We start from the raw sequence: 17,634 nt of genomic DNA on the forward strand, positions 1-17,634 counted from the left end.
GTGCTGCGTGGGCGGTGGCACAGGGGCCGCTTCCCCGCACCGCTGCACTGCCAAACCCTGCAGCAAATGGGGTGAGGGGCGGCGCGGCGCCAGGTCACTCCGCACTCTGATTGGCGGCACAGAGGAATCCGGGTGGTGATTGGTGGGAACAGTTCGTTGGCTGCGATTGGCCGAGTTCCTTGCGGGGATGTAAGCGTTGATTGGCGAAATGGGGCGGCTTCTGATTGGTTACCGGCGAGTTCCTTGGCCTTTCCTGTTCCGGTGCGCGCTGACCTTGGGGCTGGCGGGTCCCGGCTGTTTGCTCCCTGAGGCCCCGGAACCGCAGCCATGGTGGCGTACTGGAGACAGGCCGGGCTCAGGTACCGGCTGCTCGCGGCCAGCCCGCGCCTGCCCCATACCCCCGTCTCCTGCCGGGGAGCGGCCGCAGGGGGGCGCTGAGGCCTGGCTCGGAGGTGCCTCAGACGCTAGTGGGGCAGCGGCGCCTCAGTGACCCTGAGCGGAGGGTCTGTAGCCCGGGACAAGGTGTGCGGTGTGGCCCTGGGCTGTAGCCGCCTGGGGTCCAGGCACGGCCGGGAGGAGGCCCCTGGGGAGCCGCGGTTGGGAGCCCAGCCTGGCCACTGCCAAGCTGGGGAGCGGCCCCGGCTCGTGGCACTGGAACGGATTCTATAGTGAGGTGCGGGAAGCAGTGCAGTGAACGAATCGAAACCCTGTAGATGATGGCAGCAATCTCAAGCAAGGCGGTGCTGCCACGCCCCAAGTTTCAGCAACCGTGGTCTGGTGGGGCCAAGGGCGAGAGCCTGTTCCCCCGTGCGATCACACCCACTGACTAACTCACAAGGCAGAGGAGGGCGCCTCGCTGGGAAGGGTGCTCTGCTGCAGGCCCTCACGTAGGGCACTGCCTAAAAACATGGCAGTGCAGTTGTTGGCAGCACCTTCGCCTGCTCCCGGCAGAGCTAGAGTCCCTGGAACTGATTAGGTTAATTCTTGGGGCCCCACCTGGTTTTTCATCCTGTTTATTTCCTCTTTTCAGCTACATTCGCTATTCCCAGATCTGTGCCAATGCTGTCAGAGCAGCGATGAAACCACAATACAAAGCTGAGGCAGAAAAAGCTGCTGGGGCCACTATAAAAATAGTGAAGCCTAAAAAGGAGTAAGATGTAAGTAAATCGTATGGGAAGGGTTTTTTGGATCCTTTATTATAGGTTCCTAACTTCTTCTCACGGTGAGTGATATTGAGGAATCCTCTCATATTACCTTTCAGGTTAACAACAATCTCAAACCTGCAGGTAGCTTGTACACTGTGCGGAAGGTGTAGCCCAGATCTTGGTGCATAAGACTGGTTGCGTAGGCTATTGAGTAGCATGTTGAGTGTAGATTTCTCGGACTATCGGTTGGCTCAGGGATAGGAAGAAACTATTTAATTTCAGCTCAGTAAAATGAGATCCTCTCAGCCTTCAAACAAGAGCTTAGGTTGTGTGGACTTTGAGCTCTATATGTGTCTGGTTGGGTCAAACTGTTACAGGCGGCTTAAAAGCTTTTAGCTTGAATAGCTGTCTTTTTTTTTTTTCTTGTTTTTTAGTGTTCCTCCACTTCATTTGAACAAGACCAAGCGATTGATTTGGTCCCTGAACTGTGCCGCCCCACCCCACCCCATCACCCAACCTAGCACACAGAGCCAAAGTTCATTCCTAAATAACTCTTCCCCAGATGGTTAATAGGCAACTTAATTTCATCTACATTGTTTTTCTGTTGAGCAAATGTTTTGTGCTTGTGAAAGGTGGATACTATTTGTCCCTTCACTTGTAAGGACATGTACACTGCAAACAATTAAAGAGGAGTCTTTCCAGATATCTATGGACTGGAATGACTATGGATGAGAAATCTAGTGTGTACCTGTTGGTTTAGCCTGGCTAGTCAAAACAGACCAAAGACTATATGAAGTCATGTAACTAGAACTGCAGTCTAGTGGAGATATCTATCTTTCTCAGTAAAGGTACCATATTTTTTCTTCAGCATCATGGCCAAAAGTCCCATTGTATTTATGTTGATAGGAACCATGTCTGTATAGTGTGACTCTTCAAGAAGTTGGAGCAATATTATCTAAAAATTTGCAGATAAAGGTAAAAACTGAGATACAAACTTAACTAGGATCATCTGTTACAAATGTTGACAAAGTAAATAACTTCAGACTTCTTAGTGTTTTTCTGTCCTCTGAACACACAGGGCTAGATTTACAAATGGGGGCACTCACTTGGGAGGTGGGAGCTCCTAGTTTGAATTCCTGAATTGGAGTGGAATTTGAACAGGTAACTGTCCTAACCACTCAGCTGTCAGATATTCATGGGTGGGTCTCTTTATGTTGAAGCTGTTCCATGTTGAATAAATCATTGTTCATTGAGCTAGGGAGAGAGAAAGTAACTCTCTCTAGTTCAGTGGTTAGGGTATTTAATGGGATGTGGGAGAGTCATGTTCAAGTCCCTGCTCCAAATCAGGGATTCAAACCTGGATCTCACCTCCCAGGTGAGAGGATTTACCAGCCAGCCCCCAAAATTGCTGTCTGTTTGTGAATGTAGCCCGAAGTAATGAATTTCTCAGGGGCCCTTCAGTCTAGTCTTTCTCTACCACAAGGATGACCACTGGGTGAGGAGGCTTAGCAGTTCTAAAAATACAGGGCAGAACCTTTGCACTTGAACTGAGACAACTCTTTTCCCACCCCCATTATGAATAAATACTACTCTTTTGTTTAGAAACACACTGCAAAAGCTAACATCCTGTCTCCTTACAGCAAATGACTTATTACATTCTTTAAATCTCTCATAGGATTGTCCCCGTGATGAACTGTATGGACAAAATATCAAGTGAAGACAAGGTCATGGATCTGAAGATGTGCAATGTAGTCTCTTCATGTTAGCTATAAAATCTGTCTGCATGTGTAAGTCAACATGCTAATAAACTGAGCTTCTAGTTCACCATGACCATAGCAGCTATTGTGGTTTCTCTTTGAAAGCATGAGTTACTATCTTGGGTAGGGGCATTTACTTTTACTTTTGTGAGAGAGACAAATCGTTAGACTTTTTCTTAAAGGAAATTTGAGTGGCTTTTATGTTAGAAATTCATGCGCCATCTAGTCTAGATGGCTTAGTTACTGCAAAAGAGTAAAATGGTGAATTTGAGGAGTTTAATAAAAGCTGAGAGGGGAAGAATTGTTGGGTTTTTTGTTTTGTTTTTTTAAGTCAGACTACTCAACTACTTACCTTCCATGACTAATGAACATCTTGGAGACTGGTATTCAATCTTTACAAAAAGCCGTCTATCTCCTTTGAGGCGCTCACAATAAACTTGTTCTGTGATACACCTTCACTCCCAACAAGTCTACTACCAAAACCCAGGGATACCAAAGTTGACATTCCTGGTATTTTGAAAGTGTAAAAAAAAAAAAAAAAAAAAAAACATGGGGAAAAAATAAAGGCACAAATTCAGGTTCTTCACAGGTTACCTTTAGGAGTTGATGTTCCCAATTCACTGCAAGCATTAAACCAACTTCTACATTCAAAAAATGGTAAATTTTTGGACAGATTAACAGTTCTAAAATGTGATAGCTAAAGACCAAATTTCTCTCTGAAGATTATAGCTTACTTCAACTTAACACCCGTTACAGTCTTCTATTGACAAGTGTCATAGCTGTGTATGGAAAGAAATGGAAACTATTCCATTAGGGTACTTTAGCTTCCTCTGAAGGAATTTCATATGTTGAACAATACTCTCATACCTTGGTCTGAAGGGAGCTCTCCTGTTTCTCTGGATTGTCCTAAAGGGTGTTCATAAGTAGCAGTAACACCATTACTGTTTCTGAGTTTGGCACCAGCAGGGTGTCCTCTTTCCCAGAATGCCTGCACAGAGCAAGGGGGCAGGGAAAGGGGCCTTTTCTCTGCAAACTCCAAGGAAGCCCCTTTCGCTCCATAGATATCTACTTCCCAGGTTGTTCAGCAAGTGAGGTCAGGATTGAGGTAATGTGTGTGGCCCTAAGAACTGTTCCTTGCTGAAAAGTCCCTTAAAAACCTCTGCAAGGAAGCAGAAAATTCTAGTACTACTTAAAAAGAAAAAATTAAAAATTCCAGGCATGCTCTTGAAAACACAAGAATTTTACCAAATTGAATATTTTTTAAAAATAATTGCAATGTGGAAATGATTCAAGCTCATAGACTTTGAGCTCAGAAGGGCTCATCATCATCTAGTGCTAGTCTGACCTGCACATTGCAGGCCATAGAGCCTCACCCACTCCTGTAATAGACCCGCAACCTCTGGCTGAGTTACTGAAGTCCTCACATCATGATTTAAAGACTTCAAGTTAGAGAATCCACCATTTATAGTAGTTTAAATATGCAAGTGAGCTGTGTCCCATGTTACAGAGGAAGGCAAAAAAAAACCCAGGGTCTCTGACAATCTGACCCAGGGGAAAATTCCTTCCCTGAGACTATCCCTTTTAAAATAGTCAAAATTGAGGGAATCCATAAACTATCTTTGCTGATAAAAGTCCACTTTGAAATAACATTGTAAAAGTTTTGCCTGGGATTTTCAAAAGAGCCTAAGTGACTATTTAGGTACACTGGGACTTGTGTTTCTAAGACCCTTGCTTGCTTTTTAAAATCTCACCCTTTTTTTTTTTTTCCCTTGAAATTTAAGCAACAATCACAGTTAAACTCTACTCAAACACTGGAAAATTATGGGTATCTTGTACATGGTATTTTTTGCCACACTTGCTGAATCTTTCTTCAAGGTTGGTATGTTTTATGGGGCAGTTAGAAAGAGGCTATGGGGAGGAGGTTTCCATAGTGGTTGAGTGGCCCTACCATCTATCAGCCAACCTTTTCATTGTAGTTACAGGAAACAATAAGAACCCACAGTGTTCCAGTAGAAGGTGGCAAAACATGAATTTGACTAATAAAGTGCATCTCATGGTTTTTTTTGTTACTGAAATCACAACTCTGACAACCCCAGTACTAAGTACAGTGCCTGAGGGTTTGTTTGGTACCATTCGATTACTATCCCTTCCCCCAGTGTCTAGTTGTGTAGCTTCTAAAGATACAAGTACTGTATATAAATGTAATAACATCTAATGCTCTGATCCTATCTTTAACACTTAAACGTTCATCAGCACTCACACATTATTGTGTGGGCAGAATAACAGGAAGTTGGGGTATACACCACAATCAATTCTATGGGTCATTTCTTGTAAATTGACAAAGTGTTACTATTGTCATTACTGTAGGTCAAAGGATAGGATACTCAAATATATTCACCAAAAATAGAGCGGTATGGGAGTAGAGGGGAAATAGCAAACAGCAGAGAGGTCTCACAGTTAGAATGTGGCTCTCCCAGCTACTGCGGACTGTATGGCCCACAACTTTGCTAGCCTATCTTAATTCAGATGAAGTATATACAAGCCATCTAAGATTCTGACTTCATTCAGCTATTCCTGTTTGCATATAATGATAGGAAAATGGAAATAGCATATGCAGTATTGTCACTAAGTCGAATAACTAGTTTTCATGAAATGGCAACATCTTTAAAAAGAATTCACCGTGTCATTGAGGCTTTCGTACTCCTAACTTGTTACTTATCTCTTTGCTACAGGAGTCCTTTCAAAGTTAATCATTCAGCAACAGAATATGTGAGCTATGTAATATTGTCCAAGTTTAGTTATACAGAATAGCTGGGTCACTGGGCGTGTTCACTTGTATGACCAGACTAATGCAACTGAAGTGTCAAGCATTTTGATCTGGACAATAAACAAATCTCAAACAAGTTTTTAATGTTCTTGGCTCCTTGTATTTGAATTTTTTACAGAAGAAAAAGTTACCTTAAAGGCATGTATAAACTTCAGAGTGCTGCTTGGCTTGTAATACAGTTATCTAGACAAAGTTCAAGTTCCATTTCTCAAAACAGAAGGCCAAAGAGTAGCGCTCTAGATGTGACAGAGGAGGTCGTTGCACAAATGAACTACTGCAGGAGAATCTGTTCCTTGGAGTCTTTCAGTATAACCTAAGCTGTGATTCAGAAGAGTAATGCTACAGATTGGCAAAAAGAACAGGCGTACTTGTGGCACCTTAGAAACTAACAAATTTATTAGAGCATAAGCTTTCGTGGACTACAGCCCACTTTTTCATGGGCTGTAGTCCACGAAAGCTTATGCTCTAATAAATTTGTTAGTCTCTAAGGTGCCACAAGTACTCCTGTTCTTTTTGCGGATACAGACTAACACGGCTGCTACTCTGAAAGCTACAGATTGGGTTTCTGAGTTGGGAGTGAGTATGAGTGATAAAGTTTAGTGCTCAGAGAGAAACACTTTGGCTGGGATTTTCCAAACAGCCTAAAACCTTTTCTAGCTGAGGATGTAAATGTGTGATGTTTGCTAATATGTGCTAGCTAACATGTTTGAAAAGCCTAATGTAGACAAGACACACTGTGTTCAATGTACTGATCAAACTGGGTTAAAGTTGCGATTCCTCCCAAGTCATTGAGACTTGTGCACCTAAATCAGGATCATTTGAAAATCTCACCTTTTGTTTTTAATGACCCTTTTCTGACAGAGGGAATGCTGTGGACTATGTTGTCTGCATTTGACGCAAGAGACTCCTATAAATAGGTCAGACCTGGCTCTTCCACAGATAACTGCCTCAATTGCCTTATTTCCCAGATAAGTAGTAACCACGTTTTGTGGTTTGGGCTGAGAAAAATAAATGTCTCTTTTATCCATTCATGATGGGGCTTACCATCATAGTGGGGATTGAGTAATCTACATATGTAGTTATAACCCATTTGCATAGCAAGACTTATTTAAGTCACCTTGCCATTCACCTCTCACTGGAAGAGAATGTAGTCAGTTGCGTTGGTACAGCCCATAAAAAGATAGATGAAATCACATTTTTAAAAATACTTTCAGAACATACACAACTGAACTATGATTCTATAGTTGATTCTAATATCCAGTGGCTGTAAGATTTTAAAGTGTCCATGTGTTAAGTGGAATTGCATATTAATGGGACCTGCATTCATCTTTTAAGGTTCTACCCTAGAAAAGGTTAATTATTTCATCTCCAAGCAAGTGGCAAAGTTAGAGCTTGAAAGGATGGGAAATAAATGACCTAACAATTTTGTCTTTTCTTTTTATTTTAAATAATGCATAACTTAAAAAAGCTCAAATTTGTCTGGAACATAAACATTTGTATGAGATTTAACTTTTAATGAAGCACATTTGATAGACAAGGAAAAATATTTTCAAAAAAGTTTTGTAAAGTAGTTAGAAATTATTTGAGTAAACTGTTACATATTCGTTTAAAGTGAGGGAATGATTCAGGAAACATCAAAACACCACAGTAATAATTGCTATATTATAGTGTTGAATGGATAACACCACCACAATGGCTAGCAACAGGATCGGTCTTTGAGTGAGATGCATTGTTGTTTTTAACTTTCCTAAATTTTGTAAACTGAATTGTAACATTGGGATTACATCTCAAACTAGCTGCAAACCATTCTATTTAGTTCACTGTATGAAACAATAAGAGGGAAAGTTATAAATACCCTATATAAAGGGAGAGGGAGGGCACCAAAATAAACTTCTAGATAAAGTTCACAAAACTGAGCTAATATAAACCACTCTAAATATTTAATTGACGATGAAATATAAAAACATTGTGAATACAAAAAAAATCTTCCATAATATAAAACAAAAAGAAAGTGATTCTATTGGTTAATACTCTTTCAGTCTATTAAGAAAAGTTTTAGAAGGTACCTTAAAACTTTTTTCTACACTCCTTAACAGATACTGATTCAACTTGATGATTGGAGTGCAGAACAAAATAGGTACATACTGTTATAACCTGATGGGTAAATACACATGTATGCTTCTAAAAATCACAAATTCCCAAATGAAAAACCTAAATCTGCATTTACCTGAGAATAAATAATTGTTATGACAGTTTAGACCATATTGCACCAACACTCATTGTCATGACTTTTGTCACACACAACACACTGCTACATTCAGAATCTGACTATACCATTCTAAAAGCTAGTAAATTGTGAAGATGGCTGACCACAGTACAACTTGCTCTCATGGTTGTTATTTTTGTGGGGTTTGCTGTGCCAGACATTGTTTATGAGGAAAAGGCACCATGGGTGTTAATTTCAGCGTCACTATACTTCATACTCGTATATACATTGGATATGCTTTGGTTTAATATAGAAAAAAGTAGATACTTTTAAGAGTTCTCCCTTCAGATACGTAGGTGAGTATTACTGCTTTTTTTTTTTTTTTATAGAGGACGTACATTCAATAAGTGTTCTTGTATAGTGTTCTGATATTAAAAATCTTTTTCATCTGTTTCTTGTTCTTGGCTAACTTCCACTTCTACCTCTTTATATTCATCTACCTCTACTGTGGCATCCTGATACTGTTGGTACTCAGACACCAAGTCATTGGTGTTGCTTTCTGCTTCAGAAAACTCCATCTCATCCATACCTTCTCCAGTATACCAGTGGAGAAATGCTTTCCGTCTGAACATAGCTGAGAACTGTTCAGAAACTCTAATGAAGAGCTCTTGGATGGCTGTGTTGTTGCCTATAAAGGTGGCTGCCATCTTCAGCCCTCGTGGTGGTATGTCACACACTGCCACTTTCACATTGTTAGGGATCCACTCCACAAAGTAGGCACTATTTTTGGTCTGGATAGCCAGCAACTGTTCATCCACTTCTCTGGTAGACATCTGGCCTCTGAAGATGCATGCCACAGTCAAATAGCGTCCATGACGAGGGTCACAGGCTGCCATCATGTTCCGTGCATCAAACATTTGTTGGGTAAGCTCTGGGACTGAGAGGGCTCTGTATTGCTGACTGCCTCGAGCTGTCAGTGGAGCAAAGCCAGGCATAAAGAAGTGCAGGCGAGGGAAAGGCACCATGTTCACAGCCAGCTTCCTCAGATCTGCATTGAGTTGACCAGGAAAACGGAATGAGGTGGTGACACCACTCATGGTCAGGGACACCAGATGGTTGAGGTCACCATAGGTGGGGCTGGGGAGCTTTAGGGTTCTAAAGCATATGTCGTACAGAGCTTCATTGTCAATACAAAAGGTTTCATCTGTGTTCTCTATCAGCTGGTGGATGGACAGTATTGCATTATATGGCTCTACAACTGTGTCTGATACTTTGGGTGAAGGCACTACGCTGAAAGTATTCATAATCCTATCAGGGTATTCTTCTCTGATTTTGTTGATAAGGAGTGTGCCCATGCCAGATCCTGTGCCTCCTCCAAGTGAGTGGATGAGCTGAAACCCCTGCAGACAATCACAGCTCTCACACTCATTCCTGACCACATCCATTACACTGTCAATCAGCTCAGCGCCTTCTGTGTAATGGCCTTTAGCCCAGTTGTTGCCAGCACCTGAATTACCTGTGAACGTAATTACAGAAAACCATCCACAAATGTATCAGGTAACATGTAAAAAGTCGTTAATAAGGACGCTGCCAAATATTGACAGATGTAGAAAGGCCATAGGACAAATGACATAGTGGAGAGACATCATAACTGCCCACAAATACAAAAAAAGATGTTCTAAAGAAGCCAGTGTCTAATCATTCCCATTAGTTAAGGAGTAATGTGCATTTGCTGAATCTGGGAAAACTCGGGTTGGACAAACTCGAAATATGCAATTGCACACCTATCTTGCACATTCAGTTCGGGAAAGAGTCAACAAACTGATTTGTTTCCTCCAAAATTGTTATGAAGAAATGGAATTTCCTTATTTTGCTATTTATCTTCTTTTAAATTTTAACACAGTTCTGGTGTTAGTTGCTAAATTCCTAAATTCATACAAAATTACTACCATTTTCAATAGTAACCGCAATTCTTTATTACATGCTACTTACACACTCAAAGTTTCCAATAGCACTAGAACAAGTTGCTGCATTTCAAATACAGACAAAAAACAATTGGGAATTTATTAAACTTTTTCAGATACAAAATATCTATGGCTCATCCCTTTTGTGAACCTGGAACAGTTCCAGGGTAAAACTCCTGTATCTTGATTTTCAATAACCCTCTAAACCTTTCCTTAATTGTAATACCCTAACTTTCTGTGACTAAAAACATTAAGAATGTTACTTATTCCCCAGTATGTTATATTTTGACTATGGCTTTATTGGCATACTTTCCAATTTTAAAAAAAGGTTTTCTCTTCCACGTTGCTGTGAGAAAAGGAACCTACACACAACAGAGGAAATATGGACACTGACTATATACAAAGGGTTGTCAAATGCAAAAAGTTAACTGAGAAAAACAGAAATTTGTATCTGCTCATCTCTTCCAATCTTTGTAATTTTAGGTGTTAATTGCAACATTTTGCACACTATTTTCTAATTATTTGACTTCTTGACATTAAAAAGACAAATTCTGCCAAGATTTTGAAAAACTTGTTTTGAATAGGATGCGTTGCTTAGCTTGGCAGCTGGGATTTTAAAGACCCACTGGCATTTGTATGTTTCTAAAACTTAGGTTTTGTATAAACCAGATAAAAATGATTCCATTAAATATTTTGTTTTAAATTCCAGTGCAAAGTGTTCTGTATTTTGTTTGTTTGTTTTGTTGTATTTTAACATTCCCAGGCATTTTGGGGAACCCAATCATTGCAGTATTTCACTAGCTGAAGAAGGCTGAAAAGTGAAATTGACTAATTTGTTTTAATTGAATTAAATGCATACAGTAAATCAGAATTAATAGTGAAGAGTGAATCAGATTTGAAAAATTCAGTTTTAACACTTTAAGTTCTTATTACTATCCCAGACACAAACTTAAAAAAAATGTATTGTGTATAATCTGTCTCCCTCTAACACTATTGTAGCAATTCTGTGTTGAGTGAATACTTTTTTGCTTTATGTAGGGATGCTTTTAAAAACAAGCAAACAAACAAAAACAATATATTTAAGGGAAACCCTGTGTTTGGGATTCTGGATCTGTCAACCTTCACAGTATCCCCATAATGTCCTATTTATATTATTAACAACATATTGCACATACCATGAATAAAACTGTCAGGTCGAAAGAGTGAGCCTATTTTGCTGGATCGTACACTGTCCATGGTTCCAGGTTCCAGGTCCACCAAGATAGAACGGGGCACAAACTTCTTGGCTGTGGCAAAAGGAAAGTAAGAATAAGTTGACAGGAAGCCAGGCAAAAATCTTACTCCCGTCACATCACATCTCCTCAGTTTAGACATTTCAGTCAGCACATTCTACAAAAATTCTACATTCTGCAACAGAGCAAAGTGCAATCCATGCTATTGAACTGATAGTCCCTTTAGTAATTACAGAAGATCAACTAATGTCACAATCTGGAAAAACCCTCATTGGTCAGTCAACATTGGTCCCACTCCTGCAGTGCTTACAGGGAAAGCTTTTGTTGATTTCAGTGGGGGTTTTGATTTGTAAGAGCAAGTTAGGACTACAGGACAGGAAGAGAAGATACAGGGTGGTATTTTCTAAAGCACCAAAGTGACTTAGGAGAACAATTCCAATTGGAGGCAATGGAACTTGTGCTCCTAAAACATTGACTTTGAAAATCCCACCCATCCACAGTATTTTTTATTTTAAGCCTCCCATGCTGACTTTGTAATCTGCTTAACCAACCCATTAAAGACCCTCAGCACTTACAATGAGCTTCGTTGAAGTACACATTAATTCTCTCAAGCTGCAGTGGTGAATCACCGTGGTAGTTCCCAGTGACATCAATTCCATGTTCATCACTTATCACTTCCCAGAACTGAAAAAGGAAACAGGACTAAGTACAACCAAGTAAACACTTCTTGAGTCCCACCATTTACCTATAACACTGCCACAGGGGGGAAAGCATCTTGCCTAATACAAGCAGTCTGGTATGAAATGCATCAGAGACATTAATAACAAAACCAATAAGTGCCACACAAAAAGTCAACAGATACATGTTTACAGTTCTAGGCATCAACTGCGCAAGTTGGATAAAGAAGGGCATTATAGTCAATTGCAAGACTTTCATTGATTTTGAGGGAAGTAGCACCAGGCCCAGCCTGTAGGATCATACACAGTAAGGGTCTTTTGAGGATTGACCAGCACTGAAGTGAGTATGGAGGAATTCTAACTGACTCAGACAGGTTTACACATTACAGCCAGAACTTTGTCACCCTTTCATTAGGTGTAGCTTGCATACTTCACAATGCCAGGCGGATGGGACCAGTTAGCTACATAAGTGACCATTTCCACATGCAGTTGCGCACACAGTCCAAGTAATAGTGCATGTGCATTAGGTCTGCAGTTGTGTTTGGGTTTTTCTGAAGATGAAGATGAGTAGAATAAGGAGTCTGGCATAGAAATTGTCACAGATTCTGGGGATGCAGAGGCAGAAAATGCATTCAAGAGTTCAAGCGTGAGTTTACTTTCTAAGCCATTTCACTTTTCCTAATGAATCATATTTAATTTTAGTAATGCAGGTTTAGTGATGCACATTTGAGAGTGTTTGGATCTGGAGTGTGTTTCTGACCCATAACTATTCAAAATAAACACGGCTTTCTTGTAGGAGGCAGACTTGAAGGCAACATGCGCAGAGCATACAGGAACAGCTCATCAAAAAACAAAATTAGTAAAACTCCTATCTAGCCCTCCATTCATAGCGCCAGCCCTGGTGTCTCTTATCTAAGCAGCTCACTACAGCAGTGTTAATGCAGTCACACCCGCTGTCATGAGCAGGCTATTTTAATTTTAAAGGTCTCTTGCCTTTAGCACACATCTTCATTTTAAATTTACAACTATACCATATCTAGATGACGGTGCTTACATAGTGTGAGCATTTTGCACGAACATTACTAGAGACCAGCAGTTTGCAGAGCAAAGTTTCTGAGTACGTGTGTATGTGTGAGAGAGAGAGTAAAGTATATACACCTTTAAAAAGCCACATTGACTTTTTCATTCAGAAAATATTTCCTCTCGGGCTAGTCCTGCATTTCCCAGGGAAAGAAGTCAGTGGGCATTGTGGATGGGCGAGAAATCCAGGCCCAGGCTTTCTGTTTTATTCATCTGCTAAAGAGCTTATTTTTCTGAATTGTCCCACGTCATTTTGATAGACTCCTACTTAAGAGAAAAACTCCTGCAAAAGTCATGCAACACGAACAGTATTTCTCCCATCACCTGTGCACACAATACATAATCATTTCCATCACAGCCTATGATATAGGTTTATGTTTAAATAATATTTCTTTCTTGACATACAAACAAAATAAGTTACAGTCACAAGTAATGGCAAGAACCTTAACACTAAGTGCTGACAAAAATCACCTAAAGCCCCTTGGCAGTAAAACTTCACGATACGTTGCAACCTCTTCATTAATATCATCCTCATCTAGATTGCTGCGAAGAGGTGTTTGCTGTCTATTTTTTATGCCATCTATCACTGCTGCATCTGTGTTAATGCTTGTATTTAATTAGAGGGGTAATTACTGTATAGCATTTTATATGAAGGCTATTGAGACTCAAAGGTCATTGAAAAATTAGCCATCTTATACCCTATAATGTGCTTTAACAGCAATCTTTATGAAGCTATTTCCAGGGTATGTATCTCTCTCTCTCTCTCTCTCTATATATATATATATATATATAATCTCAAAACTAGTTGAAACAGTTTATTTAAGGATTTTTTTTAATTGCTTTTGGTCTGAACTCTGTGGTACTTGATGCAGTTGTTTTTGAGTTACGTAAATATAAATATATATTTATTTGTCTTTTGTAAGTGGAGTTTTAGACTGGACCTTAATTCCGCTTTCTGTCAACCTGGGAAAATTCTACTCACTCATTTATCCAGGTCAAGTAGTTATATTTTTTTATGGTCACGTAAACCACCTTTTAAAATAAATTATTATGATCAACAGCATATTGAGTGTGGGGGTAATACATTATTTGTCTAGACTAGTACATTTGCATGAGAACTTTGCAAGACTGGTATAAATAAGTTACCTGCACATATTCAATGTTTATTGGCAGGGTTGATTTCCCTTGAATGCTGATAATCTTCACCTAACCAAATCGTCACATAACGATTGCAGATGTTTTATGCTCAGCCCTTGCATTTGCTTGATGAAGAAGCCCGTCGCTATTACATTAAAACCTACACCTTCACTGCTCATGCCTCTCAAGCTGCCTATGAACAGAACTCCATGATACCGCACATCGGTCCATATTTAATCACTCCTGTACTGCCCATATTGTCCCAAATCATTTGCCACTAATGATGGTTACTGAAAACAATTCTCACCTTAGCTCCAATTTGGTTTCCACATTGGCCAATCTGAAGATGCACAATTTCACGCATTTTATGTAGACTGGGAAGTTCAGCATCTACAGCCTGGCTCAGTCTCTGGAAGAAACCCTCTCTCTCCTGCAGTATCAGTTACAGCCACACTGGCCTCATTTCAAAAAGGGCCTTTTTTATACTGGTGACGGCATCACTCAAACAAGCAGGGGAGTATCCAACTCCACACGTTATGCTCATCTCCCTATTAACAAAGCCTGCACACATATAGGCAAAACTTCCATTCACTGGGATTTCTTTCTATGTATGGAATGTAAGATCAGACGTACGTTGCAGAGTATGTGGAGAGGAAGAATGTGCTTCTCCCTCAACTAATGTTAAGTCTGTGTGGAATGTGTCCGTTCAGAAACAGGCACTAAAAGTGCGTATATTCCATATTGAAGGAGTGCGGCTCTCTTATCTTAAGTCTGCTTTAGACACAGAGGCAAACAAATTCAAGCTGAATCCTCATCTGTTTGTGAAACGAAGGTATGATTGTTAAATGCCACAGCCTCTCATCAGTCTTCAAGCAAAACTCCCATGGATTTCGATGAGAGTTCCATGCATGGATTGATCGTGGGATATTGCCCGTAACTCACTAAAATATAGACCCATCGCTACAATACAAATCCAAATGCAATACAATCCTGAGCAGCAATGAGGATGAAATCTAAACCTCTGCCAACACCAATGCTATTTACATCCCTAAATGATGTTCTGAATCAGGGGTAGGCAACCTATGGCACGTGTGCCAAAGGCGGCGTGCAAGCTGATTTTCAGTGGCACTCACACTGCCCGGGTCCTGGCCACCAGTCTGGGGGGCTCTGCATTTTAATTTAATTTAATTTAATTTTAAATGAAGCTTCTTAAACATTTTAAAAACCTTATTTACTTTACATACAACACTAGTTTAGTTATGTATTATAGACTTATAGAAAGAGACCTTCTAAAAATGTTAAAATGTATGACTGACACGCGAAACCTTAAATGAGAGTGAATAAATGAAGACTCGGCACACCACTTCCGAAAGGTTGCCGACCCCTGTTCTGAATAGAACTAGTATCCATGACTTTATAGCAATATTCTGTTTAAGAGAAAGGGCTTGAGTCCATAAGAATCAGCTGCTTTCGCCAGATGTTACACATAGGCCCCATAAAAACCATTGCTAATTTAGAGATGTGTGTGTGTGTTTCCTCACCACAATTAAGTTAAGGCAACATTCACACCCAGTAGTGCCCTTCAAGCATTAGGCCACTATCACAACTCAGCCACACTAATTCAATCCAACAACTTTATCAGCCTCAGGGCATAACACAAAGAAATGAAAAACCACTTGGCAGTGCACACCCTTAACTCTGACCTTAATAATGTAATGAAATTATCTTAAAAATTACAGTTTTAGCTTTTTCACCTACTATACCCCAGGCAGGGAAACAACCAAAGTCAATTACATACGCAACACCTCTCTATTTTTGCCTTCATTTCTTTTGCCTGCACCTCACTCTCCCCAGTCCCTGCAACTATTTTATATTTTAACTTTGTAATTGTTAGTCACCCTATGAAGCACTTTGGGTTACAGGCTGAGGCAGAGCATGGGGTGTTTTGTTTTATTGTTATATATTGGCTTACTATAATCCATGTTACACTGCCATGAAGTACCGCACAGTTGAACAAGTCTGTTATGAAATCCTCCTTATACCACAGGGACATTACTGCCTCCCACGAGGAATTTGGCTAGAAAGAAAGACTAGTATGTACCATGGAATCTGCCATCAAAATAGAGGGGAAAAAGCCTGGCCCAATTGCAGTTACTGATAAAAAATAGTGTTCCCAAGGAACACTGCAAATGCTTCATTGCATCAAAGATGTAACATAACTCCAACCAGTCCCATGACATAGGCATGTCCCCTGCAGATAGACACAGGTCTGGTATCTCAGAGCACCAGATGGCCCAGCCAGGATGCTTTTGTGAGTTTAAGATGGCTTCATTATACATTAGGCACGTAGTACACTTCAGTGACACTCTCCTTTCAGTTTCCAAGTAGGCCAGCGGAAAAGAACTGAAGAAACATTAAGAAGACGATTCCTTTCAATGTTTATTTTGAATAAACACATAAGACCAGCACAGTGGAAGACCTTGGCTCATTGAATGAGCTTCTAGTAATTTGTTTTATCACATTATGGAGCACTATAAATAAAAGAAGACAATCTAGAGGCAACCTACCCCCCCCAACCCCGCAAAGGAATATCAGCCTAATCCAGACTTCCCCACCGCAAAAGTAGTGTCAATCTTGCTAGCGACTAAAGAAAGAGCCAATATAAATAAGACCCAGAGCAAACAATGCTCCCAGAACTACTGTTTGCAGGGAATGGAGCATAACATCTATGTGCAAGCATCAGGCATAATGAGCCTTTTGCCCCTAGATCAACCCTCTCAACCCTTCACATGTCTGAGCATTATAATTCACCCACTAATTAAGAATGATAGCAATAAGAGGCAGAATGAGTGCATTTCATTTTTTCTTTAGAATGGGGTAAGTGCATCATCTTTCAGCTGCAGAAGATCATCTAACCATTCTGTTTTAACAGGCAAAGACGTTGTATCTAGATTATCATGTTCACCTATTGCATCATGGTTATTTTCTAGAGCTGAAAGAACGATGGGAAAATTGTTTGTGAATTTTCCTTTGCATTGGAAAGCAAATTTGAATTTGGCAATATATATTTTCTGTTCACTGCCTGAAAACATTCAAACACTCAAATTCTACTGCTAGGACAGGGGTTCTCAAACGGGGGGGTCGGGACCCCTCGGGGAGGGGGGTCATGAAATTATTACATGGGGAGGGGTCACACGTGGTCAGCCTCCACCCCAAACCCTGCTTTGCCTCTACCATTTATAATGCTGTTAAATATATATAAAAGTGTTTTTAATTTATGAGGGGTGGGGGGTGTCGCTATCAGAGGCTTGCTATGTGAATGGGGTCACCAGTACAAAAGTTTGAGAACCACGGTGATAGGACTATTTGCACAATCTATTCTCAAGTGGCGCTTAATTACATCTGCCATGGCAAAGACCCAACAGTGCCTGACCAATGCATTTTACTTACGCAGTTTACATTGTAAATCATTACAATTAGCTAAGGAGTGGCACCCAAGAACGAGTTGCTGAAGAAATTGGCAGAATGGTTTTGAGTAACACACACATTTGAGTGTGTCACAATCTTTTTGAGAACAATTCCTGAGCAAAGAACAAAAAAAGTGAAAAT

At 40.3% G+C, this 17,634-nt stretch overlaps 2 protein-coding genes across 2 annotated transcripts; one reads left to right on the forward strand and one right to left on the reverse strand.

The window, feature by feature from the left end:
* The first annotated feature begins 247 nt into the window (after window positions 1-247).
* ATP5F1E (ATP synthase F1 subunit epsilon) lies at window positions 248-2,980 on the forward strand. The gene is made up of 3 exons (XM_054046463.1): window positions 248-359; window positions 1,031-1,157; window positions 2,821-2,980. The coding sequence occupies exons 1-2, from the start codon at window positions 328-330 to the stop codon at window positions 1,152-1,154; spliced, it is 156 nt and encodes a 51-aa protein (XP_053902438.1). The 5' UTR covers window positions 248-327; the 3' UTR covers window positions 1,155-1,157; window positions 2,821-2,980.
* A 3,222-nt stretch (window positions 2,981-6,202) lies between these two features.
* Window positions 6,203-14,460, reverse strand: TUBB1 (tubulin beta 1 class VI). The gene is made up of 4 exons (XM_054046313.1): window positions 14,333-14,460; window positions 11,707-11,815; window positions 11,075-11,185; window positions 6,203-9,451 (listed from the first exon to the last, which is right to left on the reverse strand). Exons 1-4 carry the CDS (start codon window positions 14,387-14,389, stop codon window positions 8,367-8,369), a joined length of 1,362 nt encoding a protein of 453 aa, XP_053902288.1. The 5' UTR covers window positions 14,390-14,460; the 3' UTR covers window positions 6,203-8,366.
* Between the last annotated feature and the right edge of the window lie 3,174 nt (window positions 14,461-17,634).

Source organism: Malaclemys terrapin, chromosome 12, assembly GCF_027887155.1.
Source record: "Malaclemys terrapin pileata isolate rMalTer1 chromosome 12, rMalTer1.hap1, whole genome shotgun sequence".
Taxonomy (NCBI): Eukaryota; Metazoa; Chordata; order Testudines; family Emydidae; genus Malaclemys; species Malaclemys terrapin.

Excerpts from the sequence above, each read along its gene's own strand:
- ATP5F1E (XM_054046463.1), top strand. The coding sequence starts at position 328 with ATGGTGGCGTACTGGAGACAGGCCGGGCTCAG. Across the intron at positions 360-1,030 it reads TGGAGACAGGCCGGGCTCAG|CTACATTCGCTATTCCCAGA; the intron begins GTACCGGCTGCT and ends TCCTCTTTTCAG.
- TUBB1 (XM_054046313.1), bottom strand. The coding sequence starts at position 14,389 with ATGCGTGAAATTGTGCATCTTCAGATTGGCCAATGTGGAAACCAAATT. Across the intron at positions 11,816-14,332 it reads GAAACCAAATTGGAGCTAAG|TTCTGGGAAGTGATAAGTGA; the intron begins GTGAGAATTGTT and ends TTCCTTTTTCAG. Across the intron at positions 11,186-11,706 it reads GTACTTCAACGAAGCTCATT|CCAAGAAGTTTGTGCCCCGT; the intron begins GTAAGTGCTGAG and ends CTTTTGCCACAG.